A 20,324-nucleotide genomic window follows, 5' to 3' on the forward strand; every position below is an offset into this window, starting at 1 on the left:
ACATATATATTATATATTATATAATGGTCACTTACTTGTGAAGTATCATTTGATAACCTTCACAATTGAAAGATAATCATTCTTTACCCTATAAAGTGAAAGGTAAACGGATGAAGTCACTTTCACAATAATTGAGGTGGATGATGTATTTATTTAAAATAAAAAATAAAAAATATCATTTGACATGCATCAATTACTTTCCTCACTATTTTTTATTATGTCTTTTATTCAGATTTATCTAAAGTTTTTAAAATCCAACAATTTTAAATTTATTTCTACGAGGGGAATGAAATACTATCTACTCTATTATATTATAGTTGTGGTTTTATGTATTTTTATTTTTTTTAATTTTTTATTCTTAGTTATTTTTGTGTTTTATTAGATGTTGTACAGTTTATATTATATTCTCCAAATCTATGGGCAAAAGCGGTTTGATAGGTTTGTCTTCATCTATGAATATATAATAAAAAATCAAGTATCTAAGCAAGAGTCAGAAGAACCTCTAAAGAAGTTGCCAATTATGCAGGGACTTTCCAAGATAAACATCAATTTTATATATGGTCAATCAAGTTTTTTTATTATTATAATTATTATAATTTTTTATTTTTTATTTTTATTTTTTTTATAAGTAAATGACAAGCATCTATTATTTAAAAAAATAAATAAATTTTAAAAGTATTGCAAGGAGATGGCCGGTCTCTTAGGCGATCTGTGGGTGCTGGCTGGCGACGGGGAGAAGGAGCCAACGGTGGAGAGTAGACGGGCTGGTTTGGAGATGTCATATGCTCAGGCGGTGAGTTCGCACTCTTCCGAGGGGCACTGCTCGCGGGACTCGGTGGACAGCAAGGGCTTCAAGGGTGCAGCGGACGGTAAGCATAGGGGGGTGGCGAGGTTAGTTGGCTCGAAACGGCCGTGATCTCCTAAGGATGCGGGTTGTGGTAGATGTTTCAGATCGTCGCATTCCACTTCGGAATGCAGACATCAGATGGTTTGCCGGAGGTGTGACGGTGTGGGCCATGTTGCGGCGAGGTGCAAGGTGGTGTTGAGACGGGGCCCTTATCACAGTAGGATCCATGTTCGTTCAAAGAAGTTGATGTCGTCGAGCACTCAGGTAGTGAAGGAGGATGCGCATGTCAGTGTTCCAGTGTTGAATCCGACCCCGACTAGTATTATTCCTGGGCCTGTTACATGTATGTCGGTTTAGCTGTCGCTCTCGCCGGAGGTGTCGAAGTTGAGGGATGATCTGGCGAAGGTGGCGGTGGTGTCTATTCTGGATGGTGCAGTGAATGAGAAGAGTGTGTTAGAGGTTCTTCCTTTTATCATTAACATCCTGTTGGTCGGCCCAATATCGCCGATGAACGACTGTAGCTTCCTGGTGCCTTTATCAAGTCGGGATCAGGTTAAAGAGGTTTGCAAGTTGGATGTTATGAAAGTGGTAACAAAGGATGGTCTATGCTCTTTGAAGGTGGCACCCTGGTCGGCCGAGTTCGGGCAGAAGGGAAGGAAGAAGGTGTTGGTCAATGGATGTTATTGTGGAATTTCCCTCTCCATGCTTGGTCATGGCTGGTGATTGTTGAGGTTCTCAAGCCGGTGGGAGATGTGATCTCTTTTTCAAATGCTTCGGTCCCCCACAAGAGGTTCTTGATGGTGTTGGTTCGTCGCCGCTTCAACGTGTCGTTACCGGTGGAGATTGACTTTAGCTTCGGGATGCGTCGTTACAAAGTGATTGTCACCAGCGAACGTTCTACTTTTCCTAAATTCCGGCGTGAAATGGGAAGATACGTGCTTCCGAGCCTGATGGAAGAAAGGGATGTTGAACTTGGCTCGACTTCTCAATTGAAGGTTGGACCCACTGCTGCTGCACCGGCTCATAGTTTCTCTCATGAGGTGGCTAGGGAGGAGAAAGGTAAGGATCTGGCGGGGACCAACAACCCAAAGGGAGCTCTAAACAGCAACTTGAGGCGGCTTCGGCAAGAATCACAGGCTCTCGTATGGCAGGCTGTGGGCATGATGGTTGTGCTCTTGTTCCAGAGGCCAGGTGTGCAGGTTCACTGGTGAAGTGTGACGTGGCGGTTGAGCGCAGCTCCCGCTGGGTGATGGATCGAAAGGCCAGTGAGATCGACGCGATGATTGAGCATAGCTCCCAGCGTAGCTCCGATGCTCCGCCAGTGGTGGTTGAGCACTGCTCCCATGCTAGTGGCCGGCTGGAGACTCACACGCTCGTGAGAATGGAACGGACCGTTGGTCGCTCGCTGAACCGAGGTCGGACCGAGGGATACAAGGATGCTTCGGTGTCTCGGGCAAAGGAACATGGACATCGCGCTGTCTGGCGATGGTTGGCCAAGTCGTCGTTAGTGCAGGGCGCGCTGCCACGTGGTGAGTAAGGACGGGCTTCTGAAAAAGAATACGAGGTTGCTCGTAGGTTCAAGGGGCATGGGGTGCAGGTTTCAGTGCAGGCACCTGAGAATTCGGAAGCCTTCGTGGATCCGCTCGTGATGGATGATGGGCCAGGTGCAGTTGGGCCTTTGCATGGGAAGGATGTGAGATCCGTGGATACACTTCTCTTGTGCGAAGTGGGCCATGAGGTGGGCCAGACGCTTGGGAGCCTTGCTAGTAGGCCTGGGCCGGGGTGTATGGTTGATCAAATTGCATCACAGTCTATTATTGGAACTGATGTGGGCCAACCTAACTTGAAGGATGAAGAGGGGGGTTGGGCTTGGCTGTGAGGTTAATTGTGATGGAATAAAAATTAATTTGGGCCAGGTGTTGGGCCAAGCTGTAGAGTCTTAGAGGGGCTTGGGGCGAAGACGGTCTCTGACTTGGAGAAGAGAAATAATTTGATGTCATCTTCAGGTGGGCCTATTGTGGAGGTGGCACCAGTTTTGGAAACTGGGGACTTGGTCCCTATGCAGGACATGACGCCACCTGTTGGTTTTTCCTGAAAATTCCTAGCTGGAAATTGGGTCCTTATTCCAGTGCCAAGGAAAACCCCGCTAGTTTTGGCTCAGCAAGGTATTTCAGATACCAAAAGGGGTACGTCGGAGGATAAGGAAGGTGATGATGGTTATCATTCTTTAGATGGGGTTTCGCCAGTAGATGACTTTGAGTCGAATGATTCTGTTTGTGAATTCAAATCGAATCTAAGGAAACTGTTGCCTGGATTACAAGAGAGTTCTTATGTGGTTCGCCCTGGCCAGGTTAAAGGCACCAGACGCAGTGCGCGGCAGAAAAAACCTCCCACCAAATGGAATGAGGATGCAAGGTTTGTTGCTGAGCCTCCACGTTCAGTGAAAAAGATATCAGTAAGGGAAGGCACTTCTGAAGGTATGCCTTCCACCCCTTTGCTTATTTCTGATTGGTCTGATGCTCAAATATCGAATTATTGTAATGCTTGTGGGATTTTTTTTTCTGATTCCGATTCTCATCAAATCGACTGTATTAACTATATTCGTAATCTTGAAATGATGAAAGGCTCCCCAGTAGTGGGACAGACGGAGACCCCTGTGGAGGTTCGTCAGGCGGGAGCCTCTTCTGAGGCCCGTAAGTGCTAACTGTGTTTTTATGAATATTATCTCCTAGAATGTTAGGGGTCTAGGGGGACCGGAAAAACGCTTTCTGGTTAAGGTTTTTTTGGCTTTACATTTTGCGAATGTTTGTTGTTTGCAAGAATCCAAATTAGATGAGATTTCGATGTCAACTTGGAGGGAGATTGGAGGCTATAGAATTAACAATTTTCATTTTCTGCCTGCGAGGGGTTCCGCAGGTGGAATAATTCTGGGTTGGAACTCCCAGTTAAATTCGGGTTGTCTTGCCAATGTTGGTGTGTTCAGCATTTCTGTTGAGTTTTGTTCGATTTTAAGTGGACTCTGTTGGAGATGCACCGCTGTGTATGGACCAAATGTGAGAGCACGTAAAGGGGAGTTCTGGGATGAACTGAGGGGTTGTGCCCCGACTCTTGGTACTCCATGGGTTTTATGTGGTGATTTTAATGCGATTTTCGCATTGGAGGACAAAGCTTCCGGGATACCTAATTTTGAGGATCTGAGGCAAGCTAACGCTTTTCTTCAGGATTTAGGGGAAAGATGGGTGAGTTGGGTCAAAAATATTTTGACATCTTCTAAGGCTTCCATCCTTGTCAATGGATCACAGAAAGGGTATATCCGTTATCAAAGGGGTCTTCACCAGGGAGATCCGCTATCACCTCTACTGTTTGTCTAGGTAATGGATGTACTGTGTGAAATGTTTTCACGTGCCCTGCACTCTAGGGTTCTCTTGGGTGTACCTCTTGGTGAGTTGGGTAATATGTGTAATTTACATTACGTGGATGACTTGCTTATTTTAACGACGGGAGGCCTGGAGGACCTTCGTATTGTTAAGCTTATCCTTTTTGTCTTCCAAGGGATGTCTGGACTTGAAGTTAATTTTTCCAAGACTTGCCTCTATCCAAGTTCTGGGGGTAGGCTCCCTTGCTTTGCTGCTGAGGCCACGTTAAATTGTGAGGTTGGGAAATTACCGGTGACCTACCTGGGGGTTCCTATTTCTAGGAGACGTCCCTGTAGACAGGAGTGGGAAGGCCTTATTGAAAAAGTGAGTAAGAGATTGTCCTCTTGGAAAGCGAAGCAATTGTCGCTGGGAGGTCATCTCATAATTTTAAATTCTGTTCTTTTGGCGCTGCCAACCTACTGGATGTCTCTGTTTAGGTTGCCTTGCTGGGTTATAAAAAAGATTGATCGTTTGAGGAGAGATTTTCTGTGGTGTGGTCCTGATCTCAAGCATGGGTGTAGGTTAGTGAGCTGGAGAAATCTTTGTCGTGCTAAGGATTAGGGGGGTTGGGGTATTCTGAACATTAGCAATTTCAACCAAGCTTTGCTTGGGAAATGGTGGTGGAAATTCGCGACGGATCAAAATTGGAGTAGAATAGTGGTATTTCATTTTAACTACGGGTCTGTTATTGATAATTGGAAGTTATACCCCAGGCTGCCCAGGAGGATCTCATTTTTTTTTGGAAAGGGGTGATTGGTAATTTACCTGCGTTGCGGAGTTGTATTAGTCACATTGCTTACAACGGTGAGGATATCCTCTTTTGGCAGGATAGGTGGGTTAACGGCAGGGCCCCGAGATATCTGTGGCCAGAGTTGTTTCGCGATTGTCAAAACCATATGAGAACGCTCAAGGAATCGGTACACTTACTTGACGTAGCACCTTTCTCGGATTGTTCTGAGTTGAGACTGTTAAAGGATCGATTGGTTGCTACGGAGGTATTTAACACTGGCAAGAAATGGTGGTCACTAACTTCGAATGGGGTATTCTCGGTGAAATCGTTCTATAATTTTCTTAATGATGGAGGTTTGCATTGTCCGATTGCTAGATGGTTCTGGCGTGGGAGGTGCTCTAAGAAAGCCAACCTCTTCAATTGGCTAGCTTGGAAAAACAAAATTCTCACTCTTGAAAATCTTGAGATTAGAAGATGTAATAAGCTGCCTACGGCAACTTGTGTCATGTGTCATGGAGGAGTTAAATCTGTTGATCACCTTTTCCTTCACTGCCCTTTCGCTAGTGCTGTGTGGGATTTTTTTTGTTCGCTTGCTTCATCTACCTGATATCCCGTTGACACTGCGTCTTATTTGGGGGACTTGGCGCTCCCACATAAGGCCGTCATGTAGGTCAATTGGGGATTGGGTGGTTAAAGCTATTGTGTGGAATATTTGGCTTGCTAGAAATGATCGTATTTTCAATGACAAATTTATGCCTGCTAGTACCATTATTTTGAAATGTAATCGCCTGATTATCTCATGGTATTTAGCAGAGTCTGATAATGGCAAGGAAAAACTTGAAGATTCTATTTCCACTATTCGACACAGTTTGGAGATGCTGGGACAGCGCTCGGGGCAGGCTAGCATTGACTTGCTGGCCGAGGAGGCAAGAGATCAGTTTACTGGCTAGATCGACTTTAGTTGGTGGGGTCTGGGCTGGGTTTCAGCTGTGAGGGTGTTCTCGTCTCTGTTGTAGCTTTGTAGTAGGCTTGGGCCTCCTTTTGTGTTGTCCGTTTTGTTTACTTGTACCACATCTAGTGGTCGGTTGTATCCTCTTTTTAGTAATTGAAGTGGTTTATCCACCTTTTCAAAAATAAAAAAAATAAAATAAAAATAAAAATAAAAAAATATGTACATTTGGAAAGTTAATAACTCAACCTCGAGATTCAATTTTAGATCCTCCATATTCTATACAAAGAACCTGATGCCAATAGATCAAAAGACGATTAATTGTGGTAGGGTTAATTTTTTTTGTAGGACACCAAACTATGACAATTTCTTATTTTGAGATCCAAACTTCAATTTGAATCAAAATAGTCATCCAACTTTAATTTTGTTTTACCGAGTGGTTACACAAAAGATTCTAGCCTTTTTTTGATGATATAAATGCCAAAAATTCTCTGTCAAGAAATAATAGCATATTGTCCTCCCAGTTGGCAATTCCATTGATGACAGAATTTTTCAATATCAGATTATCAAAAATAGATTTGATTCTCTCATATGAAAATCTAGTGAAATAAAATTAAAGTTGTGTAACCATTTTGATTCAAATTAATGTTTGGACTCAAAAATAAAAAAAATGACTATAGTTTGGTGTTCTATTAAAAAATTTACCAGAATATGGTAAGTTATACGTTAATAATGTTCATATATATATATGCATGGCCAAGATAACAGTTAAGCATGATGGGCACTCAATCTTGTTCTTATCTTAACTTCATGTGATAATGTCCTTGTCTCTCTTGGCTTTCTTTAGCAAGCAAAGACCAACATCGTGGTGTCCATTTCCACACAACATAAAAAATCTATTTTTTAATTACTAAAATCTAATTAAAACTAAATAATAATAATAATAATAATAATAATAATAATAAATAAATAAATAAATAAATAAATAAATAAAAAGGTATACGTATATATATATGTATATTTCCAAAGTTGATGAAAGGTATTTTAGAAATGGTTTTGGATTTGTTAAATAATAGTATTTAACAGTTTGATGGAAAAAAAATCTCAAAAAGACTAATGAGACAATAAAATTTACTGTTTTTTTGGCAAGGGTTCTCAAGAGGTTGGCTGTGACCAAGATGTTGCTGCAATTGAAGGTGTGGTTTGAGGAGATCATGTACTTTGCATAAGTGAAGATCAAGAATGTTATGGAATATTGGAGATTGCTAGAGCTCGTTTTATACATTAATCCACCTTTAAAAAAAAAGGGAATATTTAGTAAAAGCACTAATAAATATCTTTTTCTATCATTTAAGGAAAATAAAACTATTATGATGTTTGGTCAACGTACAAAAACATTTTAAAAATTTTCATACAATAACATCTTAGAATTAAAGAAATTAATCATTCTCCACATTAAAACAAATTGGACAAATAGAGAACAAAAATTGATAAGAAAGTAATATATGTCATGATAATGAAACCATTAATAATAAATATTATGTCCAACTAATCATACAACTAAAAATATATTTCAAAATATTAAATACCATAATAGGTCATCTCTACTTTAAAATAGCGACAAATTATTATATACTTATAAGCACTACACCAAAGTAGGCCTTTCGAGGCATTTTTATCGCGGCGTTTTACATAAACGCCGGCCATGTATTACATTTAACGGCGGCCTTTGACTTAAACGCCGCCCAAATTGTTTCGCGGGGTAACAAAAAACTTTGGCGCGAGAAGGTTGATCCATTAGCGGCGTTTGTTTTAATAAACGCCGGTAATGTGTTTCATTGGACCGGCGTTTTGAGAGTAAAACGCCGGGAGTTAAATCGGATTAGCGGCGTTTGCAATTTTTTCGTGTGGAACGCCGATAAGTTATCATTAAACACCTGTGAGCTTGTCGCCCTTTCCCTTAATCTCATTCTCCAAGTTATCATTCTCCAAGTTCAGCATCTTATCATTGAACACCTGTGAGCTTGTCGCCCTTTCCCATAAATCGGATTAGCGACCGGCCGGAATCCTCCCCAGCGATCGGCCACCATCTTGTCTATCGATTGGCTGGGAACTTCTCATCCTTGACATCTGCATCTTCCCCAGTTGTCAACCACCATCTTGCCCACCGACCGGCAGGGAACTTCTCATCCGTGACATCGCCATCTTACTGATTGGGTAATTTTGTAGTTTTGTCTAATTTTTTTCCTAGTTTCCTAATTTCGTAGCTCCCTTGAAGTGAATCATCGGTCATTGATTTGATTTGCACTTCCTGTGTTGGACCTGAACGTTCTAGGGTTTTTCGCAGGTGGGTTTCACTTTTCAATTGAAATAGCCGGCTAGGGTTTTCTGTAGGTTGGGTCCTTCTTATATGCTCCACTGGGTTTTCACTTGGCTCCCTATTTCAGGTTTGCATATCTCATCTATATTGTGATATTTAGATGTGTTGGAGGAGTTTTTGGATGCTTTTGGGGTTTTGAAATGGAGACCTTTTGCTTGGTTTTTGAGATGAGAGTGATTAGGGAACTTGTTTGTGTTTGGATTTTAGAAGTCAAGTTTTGGTTTTTGCGGATTGTGGAGCTGTGTATATGAAGTTTTGATTCTTGCAGGATTTTTGCTTTTAGATTTTGGGAGATTGGGCTGTTTTTGGATTAGTTTAGTATTCACCTTAAGTATAAGGCTCTGCTGTTTATCCATGCATGTATTTCATTGTTAGAATATAGTTCTCATGCTTGTTTGATCAATCACCTTTTCTTCTGAAATTTATTCTAGTGCTTCTTGAATGAATGTCTTGAACTTGTGCAAATGAGCCCTCTGTTTTCTCTGTTCAATTAATTACTTTTTGTTCATGAATTTATTTTAGTGTTGTCTTGAACATCATGGACTCGTGAGAATGATCGCTCTTTTTTTCTCTTTGGTTTTAATACTCTTCTTTCTTTGTGACCTTGCTATTTATCCATGCATGGCTGTTATTGTTAGAATATAGTTCTCATGTTTGTTTGACCCGTCCACTGGTACATCTCTTCGGCCGTAGATTCCCGAAATCCTGAATTTTGTCTTTTGTTCTTGTTTGCTGAAATTATACTTTCAATTGATTTTAGAAGTAAGTATATTGCTGAAAAATTCACACTTGAGTAGGCACTAGTTTTCTTGTAGATATTTCCGGACATTAAGAGGAATTTAGTAGTGCTGGATGACTTTTTTGGGAATCAATAATTTAGGAATGTTTTTCATGATATCATAGAGTGGGTATTTTGTTTAGTTGTTTCATAGATTTTGCTCGAAATGACAATAATTCTTGCATGTGAATCTGTTTTTGGATGGAATATTTGAGGATATTGATGAAAGAATCAGCTATCAATGAGGTTGGATTAATGTTGAGGGCTTCTTATATTGTTTCTGATTATATTACAATATCCCTGGCTTTCTTTTTTCAATTTTTGATTGAAGTACCGGGAATCATGGCTCAAATTTCTTGTCTAGTTAATTGTATCTTTTCCCTCTAATTTCTTGTTTGGTTAATTGTCTCTTTTCCATGACATGTCTTCAAAAAAATTATTTTTTTGTCATATATTAGAAATGAGATTGTGGTCATTTAAGATTGATTGATGTCCAACTTCCCACATTGTTTCTTTGTCTCTATAAGTTGTGCTTGATTACTTTTGGCCTTATAATCTCCTATAACAGTTGAGTTAAGCATGTATGGGACATCTAACTTTATCATCACTAATGGCTAGCTATATGGTGCCATGATCTCATTTTTATATTAATCTGAAAATAATCAGTACAAATCTTTACTGACCTTTGTTACTTATAATGTTAGGCATTTGTCAATTTTACATTGCTAAGGTCATAAATATTAATGCCATTGAATTTTGTTTGATGTTTTCCTTTTGCACAAACTTATGCTATTTAACACAATATTTTGACTGAAGAATTGCTTAGAAGAAGTTAATAAAATCATTGAAATCATGTACATAATGCTTTTTGAGGTAATTTGGTTGGTGGTGCAATTTTAGCCTGTAGGCTTTATTTCATTTTCTATTTCTTACTATTTGTTGGTTTGGATATGAGATTGTTCACATAACAATATCCATGTCTATTAGATTGTTCACAGAACATATAAAGGTTTAGAACAATATCCAACTTGTGATTTAAAAACATATAAACTATGAAAGCTATGTTCACAGCCTTGTCTGCTGGTTTTGCTATGATTTAAAAATCTAAAATTTGTAGCTAGACTTGTCTGCTGGTTTTAAATTTTCCTACTTATCATGCATGTGTGATGTCTATAGCAGGCCCTCCTTCAAACTCCATTTTCACAGCCTTCAGCCTTTCATTGTTTAGCTGGCTTAGGTGATTAACTATTCCATTCTTCACCGCACTCAGATCGAAAAACACTAGTGTGAACTCAATTTTTGTATAGAAACAAAACATGACAAAAATGCCTGAGATTCATCATCATGTTCATGTAGTTAAAGAAGATAAGCATATAATTATAGAAATAGAAGACAATTAGTTATCTTGTGGAAATCAAAGATAAGAAAATCTTAGTAGAGTGCCCTTCATTTATTGGAACTGTGATTGATTTGTAATCGATGGATTTGGTTTTCTAAGTCCATTGCCTATTTAAATTAGATAGGTCCAATCTCAACTTCAACAACTAATTGTGCCATATCTTTCCTATCTTCTTGTAATTTAGAATTACAAACATATATTCCATTGAACTTCAAAAATAAATAATTTCTAAAATAAACATACAGACTCTAAAGCATGTTAAGCATGCAACTTTATTCTTAAACAAGAACATAAGTCCGACTGACTTTTTTGATTTGTGAAAAAGTATAGTGGGTTTTTGGGTGTAGATTTTATATTTGTGAATTATTTATTCGTTTGTATTTATCTTGTTTACTAATGGTCTTTACTATTGGGCAAGAACATACATTACAATTATATTTTGTTTTGTGTAAGATACATATCCACTCAATAATTTCTACAATAATTTCTATTAATAATACAACAAAGGGAGTTTTTATAGGTAAAGTTCCTACAATAATTTCTATTAATTTATCAATCTATGTATGCTTTTCAAATTCTAAGCATCAAATCACCCTTTTTTTTTTTAAACAAAAAGGTTCATAGATGGACAAGAGTTGGATGAATAAGTCAAGACTAAGTCAAGAATATGTTGATGGAGTTGACAGATTTCTTGATTTTGCATTTAATAATTCAAGCAGTGATAATAAGATTATTTGCCCATGTGTAAAATGTGTGAATGTACGTTGGCAATCACGTGAAGTAGCATTCGATCATTTAGCATGTGATGGTATTATACAAGGGTATACTTGCTGGTTTTTCCATGGAGAAAGTGTTCCTTCTACAAACATTTCTTCAACTAGTTCTACCAGTCATCTTGGGACAAACAACCCATCCACCGGACAAGATGGTATGGAGGAATTGTTGCTGGATGCCTTTAACATGCAACATCACCTTGATGCCCCGGAATTTGTTGCTTCGCATCCTACTGATGAAATGGAAGATGGTAATGAAACCCACCAAGGGTTAAATGAAGAACAACCTTCTAAGGAAGCGTCAAAGTTCTACAAACTTCTGGAGGATATGAATGGAAAGCTTTATGACGGGTCGAAACACTCTACATTGTATTTTTGTATCTGTCTTTTTCACTTAAAATGCATGTGTGGTATGACTGGTAAATGGTTGGATTACTTGATTGACTTTTTGAAGGAGTTTTTTCCAATGGCCGCAATTCCTGCAAATAGTCGTGAATCAAAGAAGGTCATAAAGGATCTAGGTCTCGGGTATGAGAAAATCCATAGCTGCCCAAATGACTGTATGCTTTATTGGGATGAGAACTATAGTCAATAGTCATGCCATGTGTGCGGCACATCTCGATGGTTGTCTGTTAAATCTACTCAGACTGAAAATGTTAATGGTGATCAAATAGTCCATAAGCGACCGGCTAAGGTTATGAGGTACTTTCCTTTGATACCAAGACTGCAGAGGATATTCATGTCCTCAAAAACTTGTACTGATATGTCTTGGCATGCTAATAGTCGCAAAAAAGATGGCAACTTGAGACACCCAGCCGATGTTGAGGCATGGAGATCGTTTGATGCTAGATACCCGGACTTCGCTTATGATCCTCGAAATGTTAGGCTTGGCCTATCCTCCGATGGTTTTAACGCATTCAAGTTGTTAAGCACATCGTATAGTACTTGGCCAGTGGTATTAATTCCTTACAACTTGCCACCTTGGATTGGAATGAAACAATCCTCCTTTATTTTGTCCATGATTATTCCGGGTGACAAGGGTCCAGGTAATGACATTGATGTATTCATGCAACCTCTGATTAAAGAATTAAAATAGTTATGGAGTGGTGTGGAGACATATGATGCATCCTTGAAACAAAATTTTTGCATGCGAGCAGCTTTGCTATGGACTATAAATGATTTCCTAGCATACGCCAATTTATTAGGTTGGAGCACAAAAGGAAAATATGCATGCCCTTGTTGCACTTCACATACTTCTGCAAGGTGGTTAACCAATGGGAGGAAATTTTGTTACATGGCACATCGTCGGTGGTTAAATGAAAATCATCCATACAGATTCCAAAAGCACTTGTTCGATGGTACAATAGAGTTACGTGGACCTCCTTCAATCCCTACCGGTTCAGACATTTTACTAATGCTAAAAGATGTTCAACCAATCTATGGAAAAAGGAAGAAAGGTAACTTGAGTAAATCAACAACTTCAACTTTAAGAAAAAGACAACGGGATGGTGATGTAGATAGTGATGATGATGACCAACATGAAGATGGCCCGCATGATGCAGAGTTATGGAAAAAGCGAAGTATCTTTTTTGATTTGCCGTATTGGGAGCATAACCTACTACGCCATAACCTTGATGTCATGCACATTGAGAAGAATATTTGTGAGAATATAGTTGGAACTATTCTTGACATAGATGGGAAATTGAAGGATAACATGAAATCTAGAGTTGATATGGTCGAAATGGGAATTCGCCATGAGCTTCATCCAGAATATCTTTCAAATGGAAGAACAAGGCTACCCCCTGCTTCGTTTTCGATGACAAAAAAGGAGGACATGTTTTGCCAAGTTTTGAAAGATATCAAAGTCCAAGATGCATACTCTTCAAATATTTAAAGATATGTGAATCAGAAAGAAAGAAAACTGCATTCTCTAAAATCACATGATTGCCACATATTATTGCATGACTTGCTCCTAATTGCCTTACGGTCATCAATGTCAAAGCCATTTACACATGCAATTTCAGAACTTTGTAATGTCCTTAAAATTCTATGTGGTAAAGTTCTAAATGTAGATGAGTTGGATAAACTTCAACTTCGAGCTGCAATTTGTTTGTGCCAGTTGGAGAAGATTTTCCCACCTTCATTCTTTACTGTAATGGTGCATTTAGTTATTCACCTTCCTCTTGAAGCTAAACTAGGTGGGCCCGTTCATTACCGGTGGATGTACCCTATTGAACGGTACTACTTTATTTGCAGTACCTCTGTATAATTATATTACCCAACACATCTCTTTATAATACTAATTACATGTATTCACTATAGGTTTTTGCTTAAGTTAAAAACTTATGTGCGGAATAAAAGATATCCTGAAGGTTCAATTGCGGAAGGATTTTTGGTAGAGGAATGTGTCACCTTTTGTTCGAGATATATGGTTGATGTGGATACCATATTTGATAAAACTGCTCGCAACTTAAGAGAAATCAATCAGGAGATAAATACAACTCCTTACTTGTTTGCAAGTGGTGGAGAACCAATAGGAAAGGTTGACGTAACGGAGTTGAATACAAAATCATGGGCACAAGCTCATCGTTATGTATTATTGCATCATGAGGCCATTGAGGCATTTCAACTGTAAGTTACACATTTTATGTTTTTTAGTTACTACATAATAATGAATTGTTGTCAACTTGCATGCATACCTTACAGTGAGTATAGAAATAAGTTGCGGGAGCAATTCCAAGGCCGACGGTCAAATGCCCATGAAATTGACAAAAAATTTACTGAAACGTTTCATGAATGGTTGGGAGAAATTGTAAGTGCCAGGAAAATTTGTGCTTTTCATTAATGTATATAAAGTTTTTACTTGGCCTAATTACATTCGTGTACTTCATTAGATTTGTAAACAGGCAAACGTATCTGAGGAAGTTAGATTTCTAGCGCAAGGTCCAAATAGGATTATTAAAAGCTATAAGGGTTACATCATCAATGGCTTCAGATTCCATACTAAATCTCGTGAGAGATTTAGAAGAACACAAAACTCAGGGTGTCTTGTCACCTCATCAACAACCAGATATGCTACTGCTAGGGATCCGAATCCTTCACAAGGGAATGTTGACTACTATGGGATTATAAATGACATAATCGAGTTGGATTACTTTGGCAAATGCAAGGTCGTGTTGTTCCGTTGTGATTGGGCTGATGTAAACACGAGTAGAGGAAGTAGAAAGGATGCTTATGGATTTACCATGGTTAATTTCAATCGATTAATTCACACTGGTGACCACATTCTCGATGAGCCTTATGTGTTTTCCTCACAAGTGAAACAAGTTTTTTACTCTGAAGAACCCAAAGAAGCCGGTTGGTCCATCGTGATACGCAACCAACCAAGGGAGGTGTTCGATATGGGGGATGAATTTGTAGAGAACGGGTCAAGAACGGAATGCTTCCCATCAAGTGATGCTAATATATTAGATGCAAATAATGATGGCCAGTGGCTTCGGGAAGATTTCACTGAAGACATTTATGTGTCATGATGCTTATCGTGAGTGAGGAAAACAATAACAAATAAATATCAGTAAGTCAACTTCTAATATATGTGTATATGTATTTATGTCACTCTAAAAATAATCCTTACATTTTGCTATCTGTGAAATCTGCTATTAAATACAGTCCTGGTGTGAAATCCGCTATTAAATACAATCCTGGTATGATACTTGTGCAATTTCGTTTGTTTGGATTTGATGTTTTATTTGTCCTTTGGTTTTTTGATTGGCTTGCTCTTTGTATAAGTGCTTTGCTGGTTTCTATGGATGATTCTGTTGTATATTTTATTATACAAACATTAGAAAATACACAGTCAAACATGCATAGTTGTATACAAATTTTTTCTTCAATAAGTTATATAATGCATTCTATAGAATTATATAAATTAAATTATATGTTTATTCAATATTTTTGTTTAGTTACTATATAGGAAAGCTGTGTGTCATGTTCTTGTTAATAAAATTTTTTTCTCATTATTGGCTAGGGGGAAATGCCGAGATCAAACTTGAAACGCATGAAAGTAGTCCGGTCTGAAGAAGCCACGAATGATGGTACTGGAGATAGTGTCCGTGGAAATGTTTTGATGGACAATCGTAGCAATTCCAATAGGGCTACACAAGTACCAAATGTTCAGCCCGAATGTTCAATTTCTACATCATCTGATGATTCAAATTCCAACGAAAGCTTGTGCAAGTAATGAAGCTCTTAATTTGGTTGCAGGTAATGGTTGGAGAAAAATCAGGTTCTTCGGCAAGGAGGTTGTTTTTATTTTTATTTTTATCAATTTCAATTTAGTGATTTCTTTATATGCTGTTGATTAGATCATAGGCCTTTTTTGTGTTTTTGATTCTAGGTTTTTTTTAATTCAATTTTTTGGATGGTTTTTTTCCTTATGATTTGAATGTTTATCCAGTTTCTAGTAGCCAGAGAAATGCATGAATTTCTATTCGTGAAACACCTGGATTGCTATATTTGATATAGGAATAGATTGGAAACCTTGATGATGATCTTCCAAATTGGATTTTGGTTTTGGTTTTTGATTGAGATTGCGAATATTTCGCATTATATCATAGGCATGTGGATTTATTTTTGTTTCTAGTATGCCGGCAAATGCATCAATTTCTTTTTCTGAATCACCTAGCTTACTACATCTCGGTTGCCTGTTCTTTGTTGGCCGCTTGTAGTAGGAATCCAATTTACATTCAGCTTTTAGTAGCTTTGGCACCCTGCAAATCATGGTTGAATATTCTTTATTGGCTTGTAATAGGTTGTTATGTACTGAAAATAAGATATGGTTGCCTGTTCTTTGTGTATATATAATTTTGTTTAATGTCATGAGTTATATTCACATTATCTATCATTTTAGAGTTGAATAATGTGTAATCTAACTAGTTGGCTAGTCATAGTTGTTAGCTGATTGTCTAATTAAGTTGTGTAATTTATTATAAAGAGTAAAAGTATTTGTATCCAGAACTCTGCTTGCTCTGTTCTTTGCTTTAATTTTCTGAAAATATCCCAATGTGATGAGCTTTTCGTCCTGCTCTCAAGACCTTGTTATTATTCTTGTTGTAGTAATTAACTAGAGCTCTTAATTGAATGCTGTAAAGATTGATCCATTTCATCTTATAAGTGAGAGTTGAATTGTTGATCCCACCCCTGCTTAGGTCTTAATCAATATTTTACACTCATAAAGTCTTTAGGTGGCAATTCCTATTAGCTGATAAAATTGTAAGTCATGCATATCATATATTGATTAAACTTAAACACTGCATGTTTAAGATATGGATTATTTATTTAATCATTATATCTCTGCAAACTTTCTTTGTATTTTACTTTAGTGCCTACTGTTAGAGATTCTGGAATCATAATTTGAATCTTGTTTAAAATTAATGAATTATGTTGACTAATTAAGGGTCTTCCTAAAATTAGAAATACAGATTGTTAATTGGTGGATTTCCTAATTTAGCAAGTATGGACCATCTCTTGGATAAAGCTATATTCTGTCACCAGAACAAATAGGCTTTATATTTACTATTATTTGTATATGCTCATTTATCATCCTTGTTTTACTCATTAGTTAGGAGCTACTCTTTGTTCAATCTTGTTTTGGAAGTGTTACAGATTTGAGTCATATATATATATATATATGATAGAGAATGAAGCTGAAATTCCAAAAGAAAACAGGCAACCATGTGCATTTTCAAACTGCAGAGAGGTCTTCATTTTTATGTTTGAGGCTTATAGGGAGATTTTGGGGAATTCTTGAAAAATAATTTATTAATCTGTCAAAATCTGAATGTTATACTCAGAAACTAAGGGCTAAATCTCTTATAGACATGATGTTGTGATGTTTTCTATTCTAAGTGTTGCTACTTTTTCATCATTGTTGTATTACTGTGACTAAATCTCTTTGTTCTTAAGCAAACTATAACATTCTTAAGAAAAAAAGGGTTGCAGGTGTCTGTAATCCCTCATTGTTCACGTCATTTGTTGTAGTTACCAGCGCTGGAAAGCGAGTGAGAAGAGGTCCTACTACTTTGAAGGAGTTGTACTCCTTACCACCTAATGAGAAAATTTTGGTGAGCAGCAATGAATTGGGCCAGCCAATTGGACCAGAGGGTCAGTTATTAGCTGGATTTTTAGGGATGCTTGCCCGATGTGGTCAGCGGGTTGGTCTTCATTATGAAAATTGGCATAAAGTGCCAAAGATTTTAAAGGAGGAACTACTAAAATTTGTTGAGGTGAGTGGTACACTTAATCAAAAAATGAATTTACTTGATTGTATAGTGATAAGGAAAATATCTCTATTACAAAAGAATTGATAAAAATAGTAATCATTCTCAATAATTTATATCATGAACTTGATTGTATAGTTGTAAGGAAATTATATCATGAACTTGATAATTTAGGTGTTTTTCTTGAATAGCTACGATTCATTCTTGAAATTTCAAGGGAGTTTGTACTGAAATCTTTGGGGAAAAAGTGGCGTGATTACAAGCATGACTTGAAGAAACGCTACTTTAAAAGAGAGGTTGGACCACAAGCAAATAAAGATAATCACCCAGATGGGACGATTCGTTGGCAATGGGAAGAGTTGGTGGACTTTTGGTATTCAAGGAAATGGGAGGTCAGTATAAATTTTGGTTTTATGTTACTTGTAAATAACATTCAACTCACTTCTTACTGCATGTCATATATAGGATGCTGAAAAAATTGGTCATGCATGTAGAATGCAACAAAAATACACACATACGTCGGGATCAAAGAGTTTTGCAAGTCAGAAGAAAGAAATGGTACACAACTATATTATAAACTCAACAGTTACTAATTGTTGTTATTATTTTTTGTATGTAAGGTTTATTATTTTTTTTAGTACTTTCTATCGAAGAGTTTGAAGGACATGTTTACTTGCAGGAGCTTTCAAGAGGGGAAAAAATTTCACGTTTTGAATTTTTCAAAGCTACACACACAAAAAAAGATGGATCCCATGTGAATGTGGAAACAGAGAATATTTTGGTAAGAATAAATTGCTTTCTAAAAATGTAATTTGTGTTAATTTACATGAAAGCACGCACTGTGTTTAATAACTTCATCGCCAATTGATGTAGGAGCAAGCAAATGAAATGTTAGGTCAATATGAAGGCACAAATGATGATGCACATATGGTTGAATCTGAAATCTTGACAAAAGTCATAGGAAAAGAAAGGCATGGCCGAGTCAGAGGGCTTGGGTTAGGGCCAACGCCTAAGATGTACTATGGTTCATCTACTAGCAAGGTGTCTACAAGTGCTAGCAACAAAACAGGGAAAAGTGATGACAACTTCAACCAAGAGTTGGTGCAAAGGGTCCAACAGTTGGAACAAGAGCGTGAGCAAGAACGACGAGATCGTGAGCAGGAACGTGCTCATAACAACGCTCTTGTTACTTTTCTACAAAATTGATTTCCAGGTGAAGATGTCCCTCTTCCTAATATAGGTGCATCGTCTGCGCAGTCTCAGGTATTATAGAAATGTTAATAATTTATATATTTATTTGTTCTTTGTGATCATTTCAATTTTATTACAGAACCATTCTGTTGGGGAAACTACACCAAAAGCTAATACAGGTGGCTCAGGTTGATGATCAATCAGGTATTGAGAAAAAACTGGTTTTTCACTTGTGGCTCTTAAACTCACATGCATAAACTATGAGTAACTCATCATTCTTTCATTATTAATTTATAAACAGCTTCTGTGCAATGTTGAACTGTCATTTAGAATTCAATTAATTATGTGCCAAGTGTGAAGTAGAATAGGTGAACACCTAACATTCTGGAAAATTTTAAATTATGAAGCATATCAAAGGGGCTGATCTTTCTATCATGGCATCAACCTTTAATGAACTGGTCTAGTGCTCACTCATTATATATTTTTTTGTTTCCTATGTTTCCATAACTCTCATGCTTAAACATTTTTGATATTTTGGAGATGTTTTGAGGCAATGAGTGATCAAATGTAAAATGGTCTGAAACAATTCTGATTGAATGAGTGTGTCCAAGTCCACAAAGAATGATTTATCTTTTTTTAAAAAAAAGATAAATCATTTGGTGACTAATGATGCAAGCCTCATTGTGAATTTTATTTATGTTTAGATTTGTGCTCCCACTTTATTTATGTTCTTTTATTTTATATAATATGTGTAGTTATTTTATATAACATCTTTTATTTTATTTATGTTTAGATTTGCGCTGACTCAATGACTGAAGATGCTCAAGTACTCCTTATTTTATTGACTGAAGATGCTAAATGTGAAGTAGTCGGTCAACAACGATGACTGGTTAATTTAGTTGTTCTTTGAACCGATATTATGTTCAATTTGGTGTTTGAATTTAAGTTGGAATATGTTGTCAATTACTCTAAAACAGGTTGCAAACATTACTTTAAAACAGGTTGTAAACTGAGATTGTGTTTTTTGACAAATTTTGTTGCATGTCTCCCTAATTACAATTGTGTGTAAAAAACCTTGGATAAAATTGTTGAAGACTATTGTTTGCAATTTAAATTATTGAATGGTATAATTGTTTCATGGTTGTAGGTTTAAGAACAGGTTTTGGTGGTTTTAATGTATTAATTGGATGGGGAAATATAGAGATGCTGGTAAAGAAACATTGTGCACCATTTCCCGGCGTTTTTTTTACAAACGCCAGCAAATATCATCTGATCATACAAACTGCGCCGCCACAAACGCCGCGAGATGGAAGCATGTTACGGCGTTTGTCGCGGCGTTTTACGGTACAACAGCCGGGGAAGATTCAGGTTAATTGAGTTAATCAAATGACCTTTACCGGCGTTTTATTAATACAAACGCCGGCGATGTTCCGGCGTTTTATATTAAAACGCCGCCCCTTTACCGACAATGACAACCCCGGCTGTGTTGGCGGCGTTTATGAGAAACGCCGTACGTCATATAGGCGGCGTTTTAAAACGCCGTTAAAGATAAAGAAAAACGCCGGGAAAGGGTAAATATGGTG

General features: G+C 37.5%; 2 protein-coding genes across 6 annotated transcripts; both read left to right on the top strand.

Annotated features, from left to right (window-relative positions):
* Positions 1-7,657: 7,657 nt before the first annotated feature.
* On the top strand, positions 7,658-19,829 carry LOC120275522. Of its 5 annotated transcripts, none has more exons than XM_039282134.1 (14): positions 7,663-8,159; positions 8,290-8,389; positions 11,116-13,510; positions 13,595-13,903; positions 13,979-14,084; positions 14,167-14,846; positions 15,300-15,535; positions 17,273-17,556; positions 17,742-17,942; positions 18,016-18,108; positions 18,230-18,331; positions 18,424-18,813; positions 18,881-18,945; positions 19,535-19,829. In XM_039282134.1, the coding sequence occupies exons 7-12, from the start codon at positions 15,442-15,444 to the stop codon at positions 18,754-18,756; spliced, it is 1,107 nt and encodes a 368-aa protein (XP_039138068.1). In that variant the 5' UTR covers positions 7,663-8,159; positions 8,290-8,389; positions 11,116-13,510; positions 13,595-13,903; positions 13,979-14,084; positions 14,167-14,846; positions 15,300-15,441; the 3' UTR covers positions 18,757-18,813; positions 18,881-18,945; positions 19,535-19,829. The 5 variants fall into 5 exon arrangements, with proteins under 5 accessions (XP_039138066.1, XP_039138067.1, XP_039138068.1 ...); XM_039282136.1 differs by having other exon boundaries at positions 7,665-8,159; positions 17,312-17,556; XM_039282135.1 differs by lacking the exons at positions 11,116-13,510; positions 13,595-13,903; positions 13,979-14,084; positions 14,167-14,846.
* LOC120276193 lies at positions 11,124-13,166 on the top strand. The gene is made up of 3 exons (XM_039282918.1): positions 11,124-11,832; positions 11,947-12,318; positions 12,430-13,166. Exons 1-3 carry the CDS (start codon positions 11,124-11,126, stop codon positions 13,164-13,166), a joined length of 1,818 nt encoding a protein of 605 aa, XP_039138852.1.
* Positions 19,830-20,324: the final 495 nt, after the last annotated feature.

This window comes from Dioscorea cayenensis, chromosome 14, assembly GCF_009730915.1.
Source record: "Dioscorea cayenensis subsp. rotundata cultivar TDr96_F1 chromosome 14, TDr96_F1_v2_PseudoChromosome.rev07_lg8_w22 25.fasta, whole genome shotgun sequence".
In the NCBI taxonomy this organism is placed as follows: Eukaryota; Viridiplantae; Streptophyta; class Magnoliopsida; order Dioscoreales; family Dioscoreaceae; genus Dioscorea; species Dioscorea cayenensis.